Source organism: Carcharodon carcharias, chromosome 4 (genome assembly GCF_017639515.1).
Source record: "Carcharodon carcharias isolate sCarCar2 chromosome 4, sCarCar2.pri, whole genome shotgun sequence".
In the NCBI taxonomy this organism is placed as follows: domain Eukaryota; kingdom Metazoa; phylum Chordata; class Chondrichthyes; order Lamniformes; family Lamnidae; genus Carcharodon; species Carcharodon carcharias.
In genome coordinates, this window is record NC_054470.1 from 158506624 (window position 1) to 158529782 (window position 23159).

The 23159-nt window shown below is 39.2% G+C and overlaps 1 protein-coding gene across 5 annotated transcripts in view; it reads left to right on the forward strand.

Moving 5' to 3' along the window:
* Window positions 1-23010, forward strand: part of polk (polymerase (DNA directed) kappa) — a 105983-nt gene extending 82973 nt beyond the window's left edge. For all 5 annotated transcript variants that reach the window (XM_041186713.1, XM_041186712.1, XM_041186714.1 and 2 more), the window contains 7 exons: window positions 1275-1441; window positions 10220-10252; window positions 11749-11845; window positions 12048-12219; window positions 13440-14624; window positions 20663-20714; window positions 22445-23010. In XM_041186713.1, coding sequence (XP_041042647.1) covers window positions 1275-1441; window positions 10220-10252; window positions 11749-11845; window positions 12048-12219; window positions 13440-14624; window positions 20663-20714; window positions 22445-22529 — 1791 coding nt within the window. In that variant the 3' untranslated portion in view covers window positions 22530-23010. The remainder of the gene's footprint in view (window positions 1-1274; window positions 1442-10219; window positions 10253-11748; window positions 11846-12047; window positions 12220-13439; window positions 14625-20662; window positions 20715-22444) is intronic.
* Window positions 23011-23159: the final 149 nt, after the last annotated feature.

The window sequence follows — 23159 nt, forward strand, 5'->3', positions numbered from 1 at the left end:
GCAAAACAGTTTTCATGCAATCGATGTGTGTTTTGGGACTTGGACCAATACCAAATTTCTACATTCCCTAATATAGTAATTGCACTTTGACCATAAGCTCAGTTTATGTGACAACTAGAGTTTGAGGCATTACAGAAACATTGCAATTGCACATGGATTAATGAAAGGAAAAATCAGCTGAGTGTACCTTTCTTTCATGAGTTGGCATTCCATTGTGAACTTCTGTGGCCATTGAGGTGACGACAAGATCATGTTGGTTAGCAATGCCCCATCCAGTTTAATAACTTACAGCATGAACCCTAACCATAGAATTGTACCTTTCAAGAAGAGAAAAGTATGGCACAAAATTTGGCAGAAAATGAAAGAAAGTTAAACAAAATAATTATTTAAAAACATATCCAAACAGAAGGCTATATATTATATGTGGGGGCAAAAAAGCAACATCTCCCATTAGTTTAGGGTAGCCGTTTAAGTCTTCTGTTCTGCTTTTGTTGATAACTGTTAAGTCTTATTAAAGTTCAGGAAGTCATCAGAACTTCCTGGCTGTGTCTCAGTATTTATCAGGCAGTTTCTCTTTTGTGACAGACGATAGTTATATTTTTAAGGATTTCAGTTAATAGCGTTTTTTGTTCAGAATTTAGAAACATTTTGATGGGTTTTGAGGAAAAGGAATTCATTTTTAATAATATCTATAAATTGTAATTACATCTTTCATAAACTTGAGCTCATCCAAAAACCTGCTGTCTGAATCTTAACTCTTAATAACACCCATTCATACTGGACCTTGACTGGACTCACTGACCTACAATGGCTGCTGGTCTGAAAATGCCTCAATTTTAAAATATACATCATTGTTTTCAAATCCCTCTGTGCCCTCACCCTTTCCTGTCCAGCCCTATAACCCTCCATGATCTCTGCATTCCTCCAATTCTGGCCTCTTGAGTGTCCTCTGTGTTAATCACTCTCCTATTGGTGGCCATGATCAGCTGCCAAGACCCCAAGCTCTGGAATTCTGCCCTAAAACCTTTCCCCCTCTTTGCGTTTCTTTCCTCTTTTAAGGTGCTTAAGATCCTTAAAACCAATCTCTTTGACTAAACTTTTGATCATCTGTGCTAACATTTCCTTATGTGACTCGTCAGATTTTGTTTGAAAATGCTCCTGGGAAGCTCCTTGGGATGTTTTACTACATTAAAGACACTATATAAATGCATCTTATTGTCGTGATATTAGATACATATCAATAAACTTGTTTTTCTTGGTACTTTTATCTATAGGTACCTGGAATAGGAAAAGTGACAGAAAAAATGCTGAATGCATTAGGAATTACTACATGCACTGAACTGTACCAGCAGGGGGCCCTGCTTTCCATCCTTTTCTCTGAGAGTTCCTGGCATCATTTTTTGCAGGTCTCACTTGGTCTGGGTGACACCCACCTTGAAAGGTAATTATACTGCTTTAAATCGTGCCTGTTAAAAATTTATTGTGTATTTATGTCAAAAACAAGCTGTTACTATATATACACCTTAAACCAACAGGACATTGCACAGGTGTTGTGAGGAATGACGATATCAAAGAGGTTGCCCCAGGAACTAAAAAACAAAGGCATTATGTTTAAATTTTTTGAACATATTTACATGCTAAATAATGGTTTCTACAAGTGCTAGAGTCCTTCAAAAACAAGTTGCATTTATACTTAATGTGCTATACCTGGCACTGTTTCACTGAAGGAAAGTTGGTAACTGAACACAAATAGTAAGTGGATTGGGGAATGTGGCTGAAGGTATAGAATCATAGAATGGTTACAGCATAGGAGGCAATTCCACCCGTTATGCCCGTGCCAGCTCTCTGCAACAGCAACTCTGCTAATTCTACTTGCTTGGACTTGCCGTAACCCACCAATTTTCTTTCTGTTCAGATTCTTAACCAATTCCCTTTTGAAAGTCACTGTTGAATCTGCCTGCACCACACTCTCAGGCAGTGAATTCCAGATCCTAATCACTCACTGTGTTAAAAGCAATTTTTTCCTCATGTCGCTATTCCTTCGTTTACCAATCATCTTTAATCTGGCTCTTCACCATTCCATCAATAGGAACAGTTTCTCACTACCTACTCTGTCTAGATCCCTCATGGTTTTAGACATCATTACCAAATCTCCTCTCAACTTTCTCTTCTCTAAGGAGAACAACTCCAGCTTCTCCAATCTGTCCATATAGCTGAAACCCTCATCCTTGGAACCATGCTCGTAAATCCTTCCTGTATCCTCTCTAAAGTGTTCACATTGTTCTTTATGTGTGGTGCCCAGAATTGGTCACAGTACTCCAGTTGAGGCTGAATCAGTGTTTTATAAATGATCTTCATAAATTAAGAACATAAGAACTAGGAGCAGGACAAGGCAGTTCCGCCCCTCGAGCCTGCCCTGTCATTCAATGCGATCATGGCTGATCTCATTTTGGCCTCAACTCCAATTTCCCGCCCTCTCCCCATAACCTTTCAACCCATTACTAATTAAAGATCTGTCTATCTCCTCAAATTTATTCAGCGTCCCGGCATTCACTGCACTCCGAGGTAGTGAATTCCACAGATTCATGACCCTTTGAGAAAATAATTCCTCCTCACCTCCGATTTTAATCTCCCATCCCTTAGCCTAAAACTATGGCCTCTCGTTCTAGAATGCCTCACAAGGGGGAAGATCTGCTCCACATCTACTTTGTCCGTCCCCTTTAGCATCTTATATACTTCAATTAGATCACCTCTCATTCTTCTAAATTCTAGCGAGTTTGGGCCTAAACTGCTCCATCTCTCCTCATGAGACAAGCCCCGCATCTCTGGAATCAATCTAGTGAACCTCATCTGAACTGCCTCCAATGCAACTATACCCTTCCTCAAGTAAGGGGACCAAAACTGCACAGTACTCCAGGTGCGGTCTCACCAATGCCTTGTACAGTTGCAAAAACACTTCCCTGTTTTCATACTCTATTCCTTTAGCAATAAATGCCAAAATTCCATTTGCCTTCCTTATTACCTGCTGTACCTGCATACTAGCTTTCAGCGATTCATGCAAGAGGACACCCAGATCCCTCTGCATTGAAGCATTCTGAAGTTCCTCTCCATTTAAATAATAAGTTGCCTTTTTATTCATCCGACCAAAATGGATAACCTTACATTTATCCCCGTTAAACTCCATCTGCCAAATTTTGGCCCATTCACCTAACCTGTCCATATCCATTTGTAAATTTCTTATTTCTTCATTGCAACTTACTTTCCCACCTATTTTGTTGTCATCTGCAAATTTAGCTATAGTACCTTCTATCCCTGATTCCAAGTCATTAATATAGATTGTAAATAGTTAGGGCCCAAGGACCGAACCCTGCGGCACCCCACAGCTTGCCATTCAGAAAAACACCCATTTATCCTGACTCTCTGCTTTGTGTTGGTTAGCCAATCCTCTATCCAAGCTAATACATTACCCCTAACTCCATGTAATCTTATCTTGTGTATTAATCTTTTGTGCGGCATCTTATCAAAGGCCTTCTGGAAGTCCAGATATACTACATCTACAGGATCCCCATTATCCACTTTGCTTGTCATATCTTCAAAGAACTCTAGCAAATTAGTCAAATACGATTTACACTTCATAAAACCATGCTGACTCTGATGGATTGCATTTTGACTTTCCAAATGCCCCATTACTACTTTCGTAGTAATGGATTTCAACAATTTCCCAACGACAGACGTTAAACTAACTGGTCTATAGTTTCCTACTTTCTGCCTCCCCCCCCTCCCTTTTTTTTTGAATAAGGGTGTTATGTTAACATTTTTCCAATCCACTGGAACCTTTCCACTATCTCCGCTGTCACTTCCTTTGAGACCCTGGGATGTAGGCCATCAGGTCCTGGGGACTTGTCACCCTTTAATCTCAATAGTTCGCTCAGTACTTTTTCTCTAGTGATGGTGATTGTTCTAAGTTCCTCCTTCTCTATACCCTCTGCACTACCTGTTACTATTGGGGTGGTACTAGTGTCCTCCACTGTGAAAACCGAGGCAAAATATTGATTAAGCATCTCTGCCATTTCTGTGATCCCCACTATTTACTCCCCAGTCTCATCCTCCAAGGGACCAACATTCACTTTAGCTACTCTTTCATTTAATATACTTGTAGAAGCTTTTGCTATCAGTTTTTACATTTTGCGCTAGTTTTCTTTCATAATTTACCTTTGCACTTTTTATTGTTTTTTTTAGTAACCCTTTGTTGATCTTTAAAAGTTTCCCAATCTTCCAGCCTGCCACTGACCTTTGCAATTTGGTGTGCCTTAGTTTTTGCCTTTATGTTATCTTTAACTTCCTTGCTTAGCCATGGATGCTTTTTCCCCCTCTTACCATCTTTCTTCCTCTTTGGAATATATTTTACTTGGGAGGAATTGAATATCTTCTTAAATATCTGCCACTGTTCATCAACTGTCCTACCTTGTAGTCTTCCTGCCCAGTCCACTCGGGCCAAATCTGCCCTCATGCCTATGTAGTTACCTTTGTTTAACTCCAGAACACTAGTGTGAGACTCAAGTTTCTCGCTCTCAAGCTGAACTTGAAATTCTAGCATGTTATGATCACTCTTCCCTAGAGGATCCTTTACTATGAGATCATTAATTAATCCCATCTCATTACATAAAACCAAATCCAGAGGATCCTGCTCCCTGGTTGGTTCCACAACATATTGCTCCAAGAAACAATCTCTAATACACTCAATCAACACTCCCTCGAGGCTACCCTTGCCAATTTGATTAGTCCAGTCTATATGCATATTAAAATCACCCATGATTATTGCCATGCTTTTCTTGCTTTTTAACCCTGTGTCTTTATTTATAAAGCTCAGGAGCCCATATGTCTTTTCAACTACTTTTTCAACCTGTCCGGCCACCTTCAACATTTTGTGCGCATGTGCTCCCAGATCTCTCTGTTCTTGCACCCGCTTTAGAACTGTGCCCATTACTGGATCAAAGACTAGCGGTTTCAACTTAAATAAAGGCAAGTGTATGAAGACAAATGAAAACAGAATGTGCTGGAAAAACTCAGGTCTATGGAGAGAGAAACAGAGTTAACATTTTGCGTCCAATATGACTTCTCTTTGGAACTGAGGAGAGGTAGAAATGTGATGGATTTTATGTTGTTGTAAAAGTTGGGGAGGCTCATGTGGATCAAAAGGGAAGGTCAGGGATGGGTTAGAGTTGGGAGAGGATTTAATACCAAAGATGTCATGGAATGAAAGACAAAGGGAGTGGTAATAGTTGTAGTAAAGAAACAAAGCATAGGTCCAGAGTATGTGTTAATAGCAGAATAAAGGTCAGCTCTCTGAAAGCAAAAACAAGGTAGGGATTGACACGTGGCAAAAAAAAATTCAAAATGGAGGTAGAGTTCATGGCCTGAAGTTGTTGAACTCTAGTCTGCGTTGGGCTTCACTATAACATTGTAGCAGACCAAAGACAGAAGTGTAAGCATGAGAGCAAGATGTTGAATTAAAATGGCAAGGTCAGGGTCATGCTTGCGCACTGAGTGCAGGTGTTCCGCAAAGTGGTCATCCAGACTGTGTTTGGTCTCCCCAATGTAGAGGAGACCACATTGTGAGCAACAAATACGTTTACTAAATTGAAAGAAGTACAAGTAAATCGCTGCTTAACCTGGAAGGAGTGTTTGGGGCCTTGCATAGTGAGGATAGAGGATATAAAGGGGGAGGTGTTACATCTCCTGCGATTGCATGGGAAGGTGCAGTGAGAATGATAGAGGAGTGGACCATGGTATAGTGGAGGGAGTAATCCCTTCGGTGTGCTGATGGGGACAGGAGGGGAAGATGTGTTTGGTGGTGGCATCATGCTGGAAGTGGTGGAAAGGGCAGAGGAAGATTGGGTGGTAAGTGAGGACAAGGGTAACACTATTGTGGTTTTGGAAGGGAAAGGAAGGGATAAGGGCAGAAGTGCGGGAATGGATTGGACAGGCTGAGGGCCCTGTCAACCACGCTGTCGGGGGGGGTGATCCTCGGTTGAGGAAAAAGGAAGATAAGTCCGAAGTGTTGTTGTGGAAGGTAGCATCGTCAGAACAGATGAGGCGGAGGCAGAGAACCTAGAGAATGGAATGAAGCCTTTACAGGAAGGGTAGTCGAAATGTAGGAAAGAAGTGTAGTCGAGGTAGCAGGTGAGTCAGTGGGCTTATAATGAACATTTGTAGACAGTCTGCCCCCAGAAATGGTGACAGAGAAGTGGAGGAAGGTCTCGGAGATGGACCATGTGAGGGTGAGAGAAGGGTAGAAATTGGAAGCAAAATTGATTAATTTTTCCAGTTTTGTGCGAGAGCAGGAAGTGGCAATGAAACAGTCTTCGATATATTGGAAAAAGGGAGGGGGCTTGAGTAGGACTGGGGCAAGGAATGTTCCATGTACCCCTCAAAAGGACAGGCATTACTAGGGCCCATGTGGGTACCCATGCCACACTTTTTATTTGGATGAAGTGAGACAAGCTAAAAGGAATTAAGAGAACAAGTTCAGCCAGGCAGAGGAGAGTGCTGGTGGATGGGGACTGTTCGAGCCTCTGTTGAGGGAAGAAACAGAGTCCTTAGACCATTTTGGTGGGGGAGCCCTTCTCCATCCTGATCATCCCTTTTGTTCCACGTGACCCTGCCCCCTTTTTCAACAGCATAAAATCCATCACATTTCTCCCTCTCCTCAGTTCCAAAGAAGGGTCGTATTGGACTCGAAACATTAACTCTATTTCTCTCTCCACAGAGACTGTCAAATCTGCTGGGTTTTTCCACCACTTTATGTTTTCATTTCAGAACTCCAGCATCTGCAGTTTTTTGCTTTTATTCTGGTATGAAGACAGATCTGGCTAAAGTGAGCTAGGAAATTAGGTTAAGGGCACACCAATAGTGATGCAGTGGCAGACATTTAAGGAGATATTCATAATGCTCAGCAAAGGTACATTCAACTAGTGGTTAGTCAGAAGATTGGACAGAACTTAAAAACCAGTAAGGAGTGACTCAAAAAAATAAGGAGGGAGAAATTAAGATATGAGAGAAAGCTAGCTAGAAATATAAAAAACAGATAGTAAGGGTTCCTACAGGAATTTAAAAAGGAAAAGAGTAACTAAAATGAGCATTGGTCCTCTAGGAATTAATAATGGGAAATAAGGAAATGTTAGAAGTGTTGAACAAATATTGTGTCTGCCTTCACTGTAGAAGACACAAATAATACCCCAGAAATACTTGTAAATCAAAAGGTGAAAAGGAGGGAGGAACTTAAAGCAATTACAATCACCAGGGAAAGGCTGTTGAAGAAACTATTTGAACTGAAGGCTGACTAACTTCATCCTATGGTTTTAAAAAAGTGGCTGCAGAGATAGTAGATATATTGGTTGTAATTTCCCAAGAATTCCCTAGATTCTGGTGAGGTGTCATCAGATCGGAGAATAGAAAATGTGACGCCTCTATTGAAGAAAGGAGGGAGACAGAAAGCAGGAAACCACAGTCCAGTTAGCCCAACATGTGTCATAGGGAAAATGACGGTATTTTATTATTAAGGACGTTGTAGCAGGGCACTTAAAAATCCTGATGCAATCAGGCAGAGTGAACATGATTTTGTGAAAGGGAAATCATGTTTGACTAATTTATTAGATTTCTTTGAGGAAGTAACAATCAACATGGATAAAGGAGAACCTGTAAATGTGATGTACTTGGATTTCTAACTCACGTTTGATTGGGATATTACATAAAATAAGAGCTTATGGTGCGGGGGGTTACATATTAGCATGGATAGAGGATTGGTTAGCTAACAGGAAACAGAGAGTAGGGATAAATGTGTCATTTTTGGGTTGGCAAGATGAGGGGAGTGGAGTGCTTCAGGGATCAGTGCTGGGTCCTCAACTATTTAAAATCTATATCAATGACTTGGATAAAGGGTCCGAATGTATGGTTTCTAAATTTGCTGATGACTGTAGGTAGGAGAGTAAGTTGTGAGGAATCTGCAAAGGAATAGAGAAAGGTTACGTAAGTAGGCTGCATCCTGGACTTAGGCTAAGAGGATTGATGAGCAGGTTGCTGTGAAAATCTCCATGGTCTTTCTGGGCATCTAGTGGGAGAAGCAAGATAAGTAGTTCTAGAACTAGGACAAATGATATCTCTCAAGATGATATCTCGTGTAACACCCAGGCAATGCCACTCAATAACTACTAATCTGTCCCCCATAGCGTGCAGGCCACTGCATCAATCAATATGTTTCCTCTAGTTGACCCTGCACATGGTGTTACCTTGTCATCTCTGTTCCTAGAGATGATGTACTGCACATCATCTGCCCAGCTGATGCCATTTACCTGGTTTGGGACACTTAGCATTGTCAAAGACCAATGAGAGGAAACACCACTAAGCAAGGAGTTTATCAAGATCTTGCATTATGGCTATACCAGATGCATTCCCCAACAAAATAGACCTGTGTATTGGAGCTCATTGTCTCAGGAGTCATGTCATTGCAAATGGTAGAGGATACACGGAGTGAAACACAGAGGGGACACATACTGATCACCCCAGCACACACAAGAATTCATAAAGGTTATTGTGTTTGGTGCTAGAATATGTCATGAATGCTTTTTACGTAGGCAGATTAAAATTGCAAACAGTTACACAAAGAGCAATGACCCATCTGAAGAGAAGATCTGGAGCATTGTTCAGGTGCTTAAAATTTCCTTTCATTTACATTAAAATGAAGCTAATGCACAACTGGAGCACGGCGTCTAAATGTTTTAGGTACTTCTGGGTCAAGTTATTACTCACACTGGGCATTGTATGTTTAAACGACCTGAAACTTGTCAGGATTTGACAGGTAATATCGCATTGCCCCATTGACTGCAAATGTTACTTCATCTTGTGTTTCAAATCTGGCTCACCTGTTCTGAAATGTAGAACATTTAATGTGTTACATGAATGGACTAATCAACAATTTGCATTTTTAGTATTTGTTCTTCCTACTCTTTCATTCAGAACATGAACATATTAGAAAATGCAAACAAAAAAAAGGCATTACTGCTGGAAATGTGAAATAAAAGCAAAAAAAAATGCTAGAAATACACAGCAGGTCAATTAGCATCCGAAGGAAAAAATTTACAGAAAGTATCTTTTAAAAACCTCATCTGTATTTGTTATATTTTAGTCAATATGTAATGAAATATATCTTTTCTATATATTTTACTTAAAGATTTTGAATCACATGAATACAGGAACATTAATACATATACTAACAATAACAAAAAGTAAAATTAATTGTAATTTATTGCAAGTTGTGAGGAGGGCACAGAGCCTGCAAAGGGACATAGATAGGTATAACAAGTAATTAGGAAGGTAAATGGAATATTGGCCTTCATTGCAAAGGGTAAAGATAGGGAGTATAGTTACAACTGTACATTACAGGACATTGGTGAGACCACACCTAGAGTACTGCATACAGTTTTGGCCTCCTTATTTAAGGAGGGATATACTTGCATTGGAGGTTGTTCAGAGAAACTTCACTTGATTGATTGGTTCTTGGGATGAAGGTGTTGCCTTATAAGGAAAGATTGAGGAAGTTGGGCTTATACATATTGGGGTTTGGAAGAATGAGACGTGATCTTATTGAAACATATGATCCTGAGGGGGCTTGATAGGGTAGATGCTGAGAAGATGTTTCCCCTCATGGGGGAATCTAGCACTAGGGGGCATATTTTAAAAATAAGGGGTCTCCCCTTTAAAATGGTGATGAGGAGTAATTTCTTCCCTGAAGGTTGTTAATCTTTGGAATTCACTATTCCAGAGAGCAGTAGAGATGGGGTTTGAATATATTCAAGGCTAAGCTAGACAGATTTTTGATCTACAATGGGACCAAAGGTTATGGAGGACAAAAATGAGGAAAACAGCAAAAAGCTGCTTTGGGTAAGAAGCCGTAGTCTTGTCATTACTAATATATAGTAACCGGCCTTTCACCCTGCCCTCAAAGAAACTATAATTTCATTAGTGGTAGAACTCAAACCTAACGTAACACATGAATGGATAAAAAAAAAAATGACATTGTTTACCCTTGGAAGGTCAGGTGCATATCAATGCAAAAATACCTCCAATTGAATAGATAGTTCAGTATTTTTAAGATAACTCCAACTGTTGACTTTATGCATTTAAGACAAAATAATGTTGTTAATGCCTCTCCTTGTTGTAGAGATGGTGATCGGAAGAGTATGAGCACAGAAAGGTGAGTCATTTACAGATCCTTACAAATGTTTTGTAGATCTGTGTTACTCATTATAGCTCCTGTTTTTGTGCAGCCTAGAAAGGCTCTTTGCTAACATCTACTTGCATGAAAACCTGGATTGCAACAACTAATTGTGTTTATCTAGTGGCCAAGGCACTTAATAGAAAATAAGCATATGCTCAGCAGTAATACAATAAAGGAAGGTGATGCAAACCTTGTTTGGAGATAGATTTTTAAGGAGGTTTTTAAAGGCATGGTAAGAAGTAGCAAGGCATAAAATTTAGGGAGAGAATCCCAAAGAGAAGGGAGTTGAGAAGATTGAAGTCTTTATTATCAGTGGTGAAGGAGTGGAAAGCAGATAGCATCATGAGAAAACTAATTGGAATATAAGGTTGGAAGAGATTGAGGCAGTAAGGTGAAGTGAGGCCATTTGGGAATTTGCGAATGAGGATAAAGATTTTGAATTCAGTTCTTTAGGAGTCAAAGAGTCACTGCAGGTAGGCAAGAAACTGGTTAATGGGTAGACAGGACAGTGTAGTTTCAGAAGTAGGTGGCAGAATTTTGAATGAGTTGGATTATTTGTTGATTGGATCTTGGGAAACAACAAGGAAAGCCTTGAAGCGGAAATTGGAGGCAACCAAAGCAGAATTTAGTGGCAGTGGAAGTGAGGTAAGATTGAAAGTGGACAGCGTTGAAAAGGTGGAACTAAGTGCACTTGGTATTGGTGACAACTTGAAGTTTGCATCTCAGCTCAGGGATAACCAAGACATTTGGGTAGTGTACTCTTATTCAGCTGGGTCAGACATAATTGTGAGCAGGGCTACAGACATTATCATAAGTGCTGACAGGATTGCTTATGCTTTACCTATATTTGGTTAAAATAAGTTCTGCCTCTCCCAGGACTTGATATTGGTTAAGTAGCCAGCCACTATAGTGAAATTTGCAGAACAGATGGTGAATGATGGTGGATGGTTAAATGTCAAGGAGACATTGAGATGACAGAGGGTTGATTAACTACAATAAAATAGGATGTTTTAGATAACTCTCCATGAAGGCTTCAGTACTGAACTTAAGAATTTGAACAATCTTGCAGCAGAGATGAGCATCTTCAGGAGGAAAGGAATGTAATTGTTGTAGTAGAGCATGGAGAATTAAAAGTTTGCTTTTTGAGATGTGTATAAAGGTGGAATTGAAAGGGAAAAAAACTGTCTTGGTGTAAAGAGTACTATTAATGGTGTTAAACTTGAGCAGAAACCCATCAGCACTTTTAACAGTTTCTAAACCAAACTAGTAAGACATTTACAGCAGTAGCATTTCCATCAGCAATTAATGGAATTCTTTAATGTACAATAAATTTTTTATCATATAAATTGTATTTTGAGGACAATTTTTAGAAGTCATAGTGTTAAGACCTCCAATGTTATCAAGGTATCTCCACAGTGTACATTTTAACTTTGGAAATCGTATATGATACAGTATTTACTCTTGAATTTTAGAACATTCAGTGAAATCAGTAAAGCAGCAGAGCAGTACAGCTTATGCCGTGATCTTTGTCATGATCTTGAAGAAGATCTCCAAAAGGAAGGACTAAGGGTACAGTTTTTTCCTTTTTGCAGTTTTTTTCTCTTTCCACTGACCAAAATGTATTTGAAATTTTACCTTGCTAACACAATACAATTTAAATGGGCTAGAATGTAATTCATGAAAGTAATGATACATAAAGTCTGTGTTACTTGTGGGAAAGAGTTTCAAGGAATTTTCCTTTTGTAAAAGAGTTCTTCCTTTAAAATTGTAGGGAAAAACAGTAACTCTAAAATTGAAGAACGTAAACTTTGAAGTGAAGACAAGGGCCTGCACAGTTCCATCACCGGTTTCCAAAGAAGAGGAGATTTTTGCTGTTGCACATGAATTATTAAAGACTGAGATTAACAGCGTGCATCCCCGGCCTCTGAGATTGAGACTTATGGGTAATGTGCAGCAGGAATTTTTGAATAAAGATGCACAGGAATAAATTAACATTTGTTTCGTTCCATAATGCTCATCATTAACCCTGACAAGACTGACCTTTTGTCCATTTTCACAAGGTGACAGAAGTAGACTGTAAATAGTAGTAAGTCTTTTTTATTTGATACCATACAATTCCATGCATAAGGTGTCTGTCCCCCTGTAATGAGAGGGTCTAAACTATGCAGGAAGTTGTTCATTGGCATTAAAGGTGAGAAAAAAAATGTTTGTAATTTCTACAAGGCGCATAGTTTTGCTGCTTTAACAAGTCAAAGGGCCACGGTACAAATAAAAAGAAAAAACTAAAAATGCTGCAAATCTGTAATAGATACAGAAAATTTTGGAAGTAAAAAGCAGATTAGTCAATGTCCACAAAACGAAAAGACACATTGGGTGACACTGTTGAGCAGAATTCAACAAGCACAGCCAGAACAAGAAAGGAAAGTGAATAATGAAGAATTTACCCATTTCTGCTTTACCAGTTGCAAAAATAGTCAAAGTCACAGGAAATGTATGTTTCTCTCCAATAAATGAATTCACGAGAAAACAAGAATATTTGCTGTTGTAGGTTGCACAGGACAAATTGCATAGAGTGTGACCTAGATCGTAGTTCCTGTGAAGGGTGGAAGGAATAACAAAAGTCCTTTGAATTTTTATTTTTAGAAAATAATGGGGCTTCTCCCTGACTTTCCAAATATAACAGACAATAGTAAACCAATTTTTGAATTTGTAAAAATTTATTTAACATGTTTGTATTATTTCACCCTTCTCTTGGATCTTCTGATGCCATGAATCATTCACTGATTGAGAGAGTGAGCAGCAGCAGCCTTATTTTTGAGGTATCAGCTTCAGAATGATTTGATTTGGCTCCCGCGCTGTTTTATTCCCCCAGATGGAAATGGTTAGTCTCTAACTGGAAGTTCCCAGACATGTTGACTTGGCTTTTGGACAAACTGTGGACCCAACATGCTGTACTGTCACACTGTGCTGTCAGCTGATATTTTATTAAGCTGTATTGTGTATTTTCTATTTTATATACTTTATAAGTAGCGTATAAGATATTTTTGAGCCTTTCATGCACACCTGAAGAATATTATTTTCTGGCAATCATTTTAATTTAGTGAACTTTCACTATTGTGCAATTAACGTGTTATTACTTCTCCCATGTGTTTCCCTTGTACAGGTGTGCGAGTGTCTGGCTTTGTGCATCAAGAGGAGAAAAAATCTCACCAAAAAAGCATCATCAAATTTTTGCATACTGGAAAGTCTGAGAGCGCCTCTGCATTTGACAGCATAGATATCGAGAATCAAGCAGAACTTCGAGAAACGTCCAAAAGGGAAAGTTTCTTCAATAAAAAGTGGCAGCAAAACAATCAGCAGTCCTTCTTCAACCAAGTTCTTGCAAAGAAGCAACAAGAAAGTTGCAAACCTGCCATAACAATCCCAGGAGATACTGGCGCTGAGGGCAGCGGACTGACCCTAGAATTAGAGGCTACCAGTAATTGTCCAATATGTTTTGAAAGGCAAGGCGTACCAACTTCAGGGGAATTTAACAAGCAAGTTGATGAGTGCCTATGTGTAACCAAGTCTTTTCAAGTTGCAGAGACAGTAGGCGAAGCAAATATTTCAAAAATAAGTTATATAAGCATGAAGAAAACATCAGACTTGGATAATGATTTGAAAAATAAAATAATAAATCTAAAAAGTGAACAGTTAAATAATGAGCAGAAAAGAATGAGATTTAAGGAGAGACCTTCAGAAACTTATAGAAACAATACAGTTGGAGATTTACAAGGAGAAACTGAAAATAGCAGCTTTAACTATGAATCATCAGTAAAAAGCATGACATGCTATACAGGGCAATCTGGTGACCAGGCTCCCCTTAAGGAGATGCTTAAAAATCATATGCAACTTAACAATGCAGCAAAAACCATGGAACTCACTAAGGATAAAGATGTGTTAAAAGAGGAAATTTCAGGCCACAACAATTTATTGTGTAATAAATTATCTGCTAAATCTACTAATACTACAGAGGAAGAGAAGCAATTTGGACAACAAGAATCGACTGCTGGCATGTTAGATCTGCCCTCATTTACACAACTTGACCAGCTAATACAAAGAACTCATTACATGCAGCAACAGTCAGACCAGTCAATAAGACATAGCAGATCATCAGAGGAAAGGCCCCCTTTTCATCTAGAAGAACCAGCTGGCCTGGTTTGTCCAATTTGCAACATTAAACAAGAAACGACTGATCTGTCATTGTTCAACAGGCATGTTGACATCTGCCTAAATCAAGGGGTTATACAGGAGCTAACTGAAAGACCAGCAGAGCCAGCTACCACTGAATGCATTTCAAATGGAATAGGTGAGCAATCATTTTTCCAAGAGTCCAATTTTAGTATTGCTTGTTAACCTAGGGCGTTTTTAGAGATGTATTCACTCTTCTCCTGAAGTCACCAATTTATGAAGGAATCTGGTGGTATCCGGCCACTAAGGGGAGAGCATGTGAAACAGCCAGCACAATCTATCTTTAATTGACATCCACATATTTGTAAAACAAAAACAGAATTACCTGGAAAAACTCAGCAGGTCTGGCAGCATCGCCGGAGAAGAAAAGGGTTGATGTTTCGAGTCCTCATGACCCTTCCACTGATGTGCTGTGCTCCCCCATCATTGAGGATAAGCATATATGTGGAGCCTCCTGAGTTCATTACAGCCTTGGTTCAAACATGGACAAAAGAGCTGAATTTCCAAGGTGAGGTGAGAGTGACTGCCCTTGATATCAAGGCCGCATTTGATCGAGTGTGACATCAAGGAGCCCTAGTAAAACTTGGAAATATATCGCCATTCACTGTTACTAGGTCAAAATACTAGAAATCCCTTCCTAACAGCACTGTGGGTGTTCCTAAGAAGGCAGCTTACCGTCACCTTCTCAAGGGTAGCTAGGGATGGGCAATAAATGCTGGACCAGCCAGCGAAACCCACATCCCATGAGTGAATTTTTAAAAAACAGGCCTAGTCTAGAAGCTATATCGTTTAGGACTTGGCCATCTCAGTCTGTGGTGCTGTTACTGAGCCACTCTTGGTGATGGACGTTGAATTCCCCCACCCATAGTATATTCTGTGCCCTTGCTGCCTTAAGTGCTTCCTCCAATTGGTGTTCAACATGGAGCAGTATTGATTCATCACCTGAGATGAGGCAGCAGGTGGTAACCAGCAGGGGTTTTCCTTACCCATGTTTGATCTGATGCCATGAGACGTCGTGGGTCTAGAGTCAATGTTGAGAACTTCCTCCTGACTGTATACCACTGTGCGCCACCTCTGGGGTAGTGATTGCGGTGTCTGGGACATAGTCATGCTCACGAAATCATACCTTACAGATAATGTCAGGCTGTTGTTTGACTAGTCTGTGAGACAACTCTCTCAATTTTTGCACAAGCCCCCAAATATTGATAAGGAGAATTTTACAATGTTGACAGAGCTGGGTTTGTCATTGTTGTTTCCAGTGCCTAGGTTGATGCCAATTGACCTCTCCAGTTTAATTACTTTTCATAGACTTTGTAGTGATTTGATGCAACTGAGTGGCTTGCTAGGCCCTTTCAGAGGGCATTTAAAAATCAAGTACATTGCTGTGGATCTGGAATATGGGCCAGGCCAGATAAGAATGGCAGATTTCTGTGAGTGAATCAGATGTGTTTTTATGACAATTGACAATGGATTCATGATCACTGCTACCAAGATTAGCTTTTTTAATTCCAGATTTATTAATTGAATTTAAATTCCACCAGCTGTTGTGGTGCAATTCAAACCCATGTACCCAGAGCATTAGCCTGGGCTGGATTATTAATCCAGTGACCACTACGCTACCCTTCCCCCTAAGATCCCTTAGCTGATGCCTATTGTTTGTGAATGGTTTGGGATAATTCTAAAATGCACTGTCAGAGTGGGGTGAGCAGCGAGATGTGATACAAGTTTGTCAGAGGGGCACATGTTACATAAAGTATAACTTTTTTGTCTCTAATCTGTGACATAATATTGATAACTGAGAGAATGTGGATATAGGTTAGTGACAGTAAAGAGATGAAACTGGTTATAAATTACTTGAAGCTGAGAAAATGTTGAGTAAATCTTTTGTTTTTTTCTAAATGCATGCACAAATCCAAAGCAGAATGCTGAGGGCTATCAGCAAATTTCCTCCATAAAGTGATGCTTCCCACACTCCTTTGCAATGAAAACTGAATTTGGTGGTACAGAACTTGAGCATTGCTGAAAAAAGACATTTTGTCAAAGCTTTTTGTCTTGCACTCATCGGACAATTTGTAAGAATAATAATGTCAGTTGTTGTTTCCCATGACATTGGTATTCTTGCAAACTGCCCCGATGTGTGCAAGATGAATGAAAAGCTTCAACAAAATGTCTTTTTTCAGCAAAAACTGAATTATGGAATACCAAGTGGTACACTGGGTTAGCTTACTATCCTTTCACCTCTCGGCCTATGTTTCAGCTTGGATGGAATGAAATCTGCTTCTCTGTACTGTCCCAGACTTTCATGCTGTTGGAGTCTTCTAAGAAATGAGATTGTGAAATTTAATCGTTCCCATGGATGGAGGCCCTTAGTGGCCAGGAGAAAAAAAGCTAAATGTAACTCTGCACACACTGCACTAAGTGGGAATCGCAGTCAGAGAGAATGTAAACATAGCTGCTGTGAGAAATTTACATTTCTGTGGTGAAGATTGCTCTGCTGAGTTTTTATTTGTTTCATGGTTCTTCAAGACTGGCCCAGCTTAATAGCTGATAGTGTCCTAGCAACCCATAGATTGAGAGATTTAATTCAGTAAATCCAGCAGTTTGTGAGATGGCACCAAAAAATTACCATGAAATCTGCTGGATTTTTGTATAAACCTAATTGGCACACTTACATCCTTTTACAGAAAGGAACCTGTCACCTTTACCTGGTCTGGCCCCCATGTGACTGCAGTCCCAAACTGGCTGTTAACGCCATGAAGACTAGGCAGTAAATACTACATTTCGGGGTTGCCCAAATTCCAAGAACAAAGGAAAACAAGATGCCTACATTACCCCTCGACTTGAATTTTGTTACATTAAAAGACATTTAAAAAGAGAGTCAAATTCCAGTTGATAGCTGAAAGCATGACACAAGATTTTGCGTTTTAAAACTTTTACTGTAACAAATGGTTAAAAGCATTATTGACTCATGGTATTTTTTTTGTAAGCAACTCATACTTTAAACTACAGAAAGTGATGTTCCTCTTTTGTACTCATCACCCACCTCTCCAAGGAATTACAATTGTTTGAGCAAATAGCCCACTGTTGCTCCCAGCTTCCAGTTGGTTCCCGTATCCATGTTTCACTGAGTCGTAACTTTGAGTGACCGTCGCTAGGCACTTTCCTCAATTGTTGGAGAGTTTCTTAAATCCATCACTAACAGTAAAGCCTGTTCCAATGCTGCTTCTTCCCCCTGGCCAAACCAGGGCATATCCTTAGAAGGCCACAGAATGCATTTCTTCAACTAGAGACTGTGTCCCCCATGTATCTGGCTGTGGTAGTTTGCATGCCAAATGGCCTTTTCTGTCTGCCTGTGATATTCATCGATTGTAGCCTGTAACCTGATCTCAAAAAATGGCTTCCTCTGCCCGCTTCCCCATCTCAACATGAAACACATCAGCCTTGCATCCAGGTAGAAATGTTAATTGGCTACTCTTGACCCCAACTTCCTTTCATCTTAGAAGGAAATGGACAGCAGTTTACAGCACAACTGCTTACACCCAACACCTACAACACCTTTTTGGGACTTTGGGAGATTCAGTCTATTGATTGTAACTCAGAGACTGCTGCCATTTTCTTCAGACATAAATACCTCACACCTCCTTCTCAGGAAAACAATCTAAGCCTTCCTTTGAACTTTTAACAATTAAACCACCCAGGCTTACTGTCAGGAAGGCTTTAAAAGTCTCTTGACACCCTTTATTTATCCTAAATTTCAAACTACAGTCCCAAAATATATTAATCTTATAAACCTCATAATTGTGACACTATTCTAATCTATTCCTGGCTGTTGCCCTCCATTCTACATTCTGTAAACTTGAGATCATGCAAAACTCTGCTGCCCATGTCCTTGCTCAGTTACCTCAAGTACACTTCCTCACACCCTGCTTCCTGTAAGGACTGGGTTTCTTTCTCCCAGTTTCTGTTGACCTGATCTGATGATGCAACCTTCTACGATGGCGTTTCCGATATGTCTTTGCTTTTCCTCAACCAAGCATTTCCAACCTCCACTGTGGTTGAAAGGGCCCTCAACCATGCCCAACTCATTTTCCTCACTTTTGCCCTTATCCCTTCCCCTCTGTCCTCTCTTTCCATCCCACTAGCCTCTATTCAAAGAATCATTGTCTGCCATTTCCACAACCTCCAACATGATGCCACCACCAAACACATCTTCCTCTATCTTCCCTGTCAGCATTCTGAAGGGACCATTCCCTCTGTTACATCCTGTCCACTCCTCCATCGCCCCCAACCTTCCCATGCAATCGCAAGAGCTGTAATATCTGCCCCTTTATCTCCTCTCTCCTCACTATCCAAGACCCCAATCAGTCCTTCCAGGTGAAGTAGCGATGTACTTCTTTCAGTTTAGCCTCTGTATTTGCTGCTCACAATGCATTCCCCTCTACGTTGGAGAGACCACACGCAGACTGGGTGACCACTTTGTGAGGCAACTCTGCTCAGTCCGCAAGCACGATCCTGATCTTCCGTTTGATTGCCATTTCAATTCACCAACTTGCTCTTATGCTCACATTTCTGTCCTTGGTCTGCTGCAATATTCCAATGAAGGCCAACACAAGTTGGAGAAACAGCACCTCATCTTCCAATTAGGCACCTTATATCCTTCTGGACTCAACATTGAGTTCAACAACTTCAAACCATGAACTCTGTACTCCATTTTGAATTTTATTTTGCCAAGTGCTAGTCTGTATCTTGTTCCTATACTTATGCTTTCAGACAGAGCTGACCTTTATTCTTCTATTAGCACCTACACTGGACCAATGCTTTGTTTCTTTACTGTTACCATTACCACTCCCTTTGCCTTTTGTTCCATGACATCTATGGTATTAAATCTCCCCCACCCTCTAATCTATCCCCTACCTTCCCTTTTATTCCACCCAACCCTGCCCCTTTTTGCAACAGCAAAAAAAATCACATTTCTACCTCTCTTCAGTTCCAAAGAACTCCCAAAATATTAACTCTGTTTCTTTCACCACAGATGCTACCAGATCTGCTGAGTTTTTCCAGTACTTTCTGTTTTTATTATTGGAATATTTCATTACTTAAAGGTGTTATATGATGTAGTGAGAAAGAGAAAATTTATTAACCACTAAGCCCGAGGAAAAAATAATAAAAACATGACATCTTTCTCTCACACAGGTATCAGAAATGAGGGAATAAAAAAAGCTAGAAGAATATAGAAGCTAGAAGGGTTAAGTTTCCTTTGCTTGTCCTTGAAGCATAGACTGTTAAACGTTGTGAATGATTTGGGTCAGCTGGTTTTGTGAATGAGATCAGATGTAGAAGATGCTGCAATTATTATGAGATCTCAATTCATTGGTAGGTTTTTGATGCTTAACTTCTCGAACTGGGTAACAATCTTTTCCCAAAAAGGGGAGAGAATGCAGCTTTTCAGCCTGTTTCCTCTGCTGAAAACTTTCTTGACACTCCATATCACTTGCTGTCTCCCTACTGTGGTTGCACCCTGGCCTGTTATACTTCATCCATTATATATTTCCAAGGGTTTATGGGTGGGTCTGGTAGATTTTGGTGATAGCCATTGCCTCAACATCCAGCACTTTGCATTTTAATGTCTCTTCCTTGGACAGTGATGAGTTTTGACGATGGATCTGAAGGTTTGTTTATTTTTCATCTTCACCTTGGAAGGTGGCCTTGCATTTTTAAGTAGTTTGTTCTGTCTCATTTCGAATTGCAAAATTTTCAGTCAATTGAAAGCTGAATAATCATATTTTCAAAAATAAAGGGGCATATCCTCGTGAAAATATATACAAGTTGTTGTAACAACTTCAAAAATTAGTTGATTGTGTTTTTTTGGCGATGCAGCTTAGGGAACTTTAGGCTTTTTCCTGGATGTCTGTTATGCCTGACCTGGAGGTGTGTTTGCTAATGCTGATTCATAAAGTAACAAAGTATTCCATTTCCTGTACTGAAACTCTCAACTGGGTAAGCACAAAAGTTTCACCTCTTCAAAACAAAATGTAAATAATGATTGCAAAAAAGTTTTGACTCTGTGTAGCGTTTGAATAGAATGCTAAGTAATTCTTATGAATTGTTTTTCCTTGTGGGGGCGAAAAGGATAATATGTTATTTTTTGATTGATAGGTCTGACAGGATTTGGGAAAACATCTTCAAATTCAATTGCTCGAACAAAAAGGTGAGATAATCAAGGTAGTATTGTATCTCCCTTTACTGATTATAACTTCTTATTATTTATACATTTGAGTCATATATACTGAATTGAAGAGCGTGTTAATGAAAAACTATGGCTTTGTTTTAAAATATTTTTGGCAATGTACTAAGTATATTTTCTGTAAGTTTTATTCATGTGAAAACATGTGTTCTTTGCTAGCTTTGCACTACTTCCCTCTTATTTCTGGGATAGTGCAAATACTGTTTGCATTTGGAACAGGTTATTGGAATAAATAACTTTCTTTATTTTCTGCTTCTGTATGATTAACTCAAGAGCTTGAGAAATATGTTGGGACAAAGTGGTATTTACCACCTTTTGAAATGGATAGGAGAATTGGAGTTCATGTCGTGTCTGGTTCATAATAGTAAGGAAGAATAGCTCTTTGGTAGTACAGAATTTGTAGTTTGCTGAAAATGCTATTGAAGTTTTTTGTCTTGCATTCATCAAGGTAGCCTGCAAGATAAACCAACATTAAAAGGAACAACAGTTTATACTGCATGAGAAGAGAGTGCTGATTGCTTCACAAGTGGACTCTGATTGGTAGAAGCGTTGCCATGGAAAATGTAGCAAAGAACAAGTTAACTGCCCAGATTTTGTTCAAATTCAAACCAGGCAGGTTGACTCTGATTGGTCAAGGCATTGCGATGGAGAATGGCTGTCGGCCAAGCTTTTGTTTATGCGGAAAAGATGCAATGCATGGACATGCTCCCTTTGTCTGCAAACAACAGGGCTCTGTGTGCGAGTATATGTGGCTTCTAGCATGCATAAGTGAACCACACTGCAAGCCCCACTGATAATCTTAAATTGGTTTTCAGTGTAATTCTTAGCACAATCAGGATTGCTTGGCAAGCATTGTCCAATCTCAAAATCACATCTAATGTTGGACACTATGTTTTGAGTTTTACAAGCACGGGATGGTTGGGTACAGTCAGTATTTTGCCTGTTGCAAACTGTCAAAGGGACGTGCTGTTTGATACAATCTGCCAGTCATTGAGGCATATGATGAGTGCAAGACAAAAAGCTTTGATAGCTTGTCTCTTTTTTTCAGCAATACTTAAGGAAAGAGTATTGTTAGTAGCAAGTTTCAGATTATGAGAAATTACGTATTCTTATAGAAACATTTTCTATGAATGTGGTTTAAGAGTGTTAGAAGGAAGACTGGAAAGTGACATGTGAGGAGGCCCATTTGTACAAAGCTGGTAAATTTATCTTTGGTGTTCCTGCTGATTGAGTGAGACCCATGCATCACAAGTCAAAGACACTAGCACAATGTAACATGTGTTTTCTGATCACTGGATGATGCGCAAGAGTGTTTCTGGGCTTAACTGTCTGTAAGGAAACATCTGATTTCATGATTTATGAGTAAATGAACCTGGGCAAGGTTAGAAATTTGCTGTACAAAGAATTGTAGATGTGACAGAAATGCAAACCTGGCTGTCTTCTTTCCTCTACCTCTAACTGACACTAATCCTGACCTGTTGGGTAGGTAATTAGTTCTTATCCTTCATCCACCACTACCCTCAAACTAAATGCTAAGAAGAAGACGTCACCTTTCTATTCTATTCACCTTTGTGTAAAATCCAATGTGATCTAAATCCAAACAAAAAACTGAGGAGTCACCTGAACTTAATTCTCGCTGTTTTGTTGTTTGCAAATATATTTATTGAATATTTTCTTTCTAAAATTGTTCCCAGGACTGGATCCGCGGCCCAGCAGCCAACAACCAAGAAAGCAAGATGTAATGATTCCAAAAACACCATTGATCGATTTTTTAAATAAGCTAATAAAACAAATTGTTGATTTTATATCACAGTGAATTGTCAGTGTTATAAAGCACAGTGTACAGTACATGTTATAAAGCACTTTTGTTTATATATTTAATATATTCTATTCAACTAGTGATTTTTGATTTTATTATTTTGTTGAAAAATTGTTCCAGAGATATCTAAGCCACAAATTTTAGATGTCGAGAGCAAATTATAACTATTATTGGTAATACATAATTACTTTTTACAGACTGAATTTAAATAAATATGAAACCATAAATGCTTTTTCACTAAGCAATACATATTTTTGATCTCAAAAACATAATTTGAGTATTTAAGAAATCATGTAAGGTACAAAAATAATTTTAAAAGACTAAACTCTTTAAGTTTGTATAGAAAGATTGCTATTCATATTTTTGTAATAAATTTATGGAAAGGCACACAACTGTAAACCTGTGTTGTGCTACTTATAATAAAATAAAGTATTTCTATTAGATAAAATGGTATTTATTGATTGATGTGTTTGGATTTGGTTTTGTCCAATTTCACTAAAGTACTTACTTGTATTAAAAACAACAAATGCTGGAAGTACTTACCAGGTCAAACAGCATCTGAGTAGAGAAACAGAGTTAACATTTCAGGT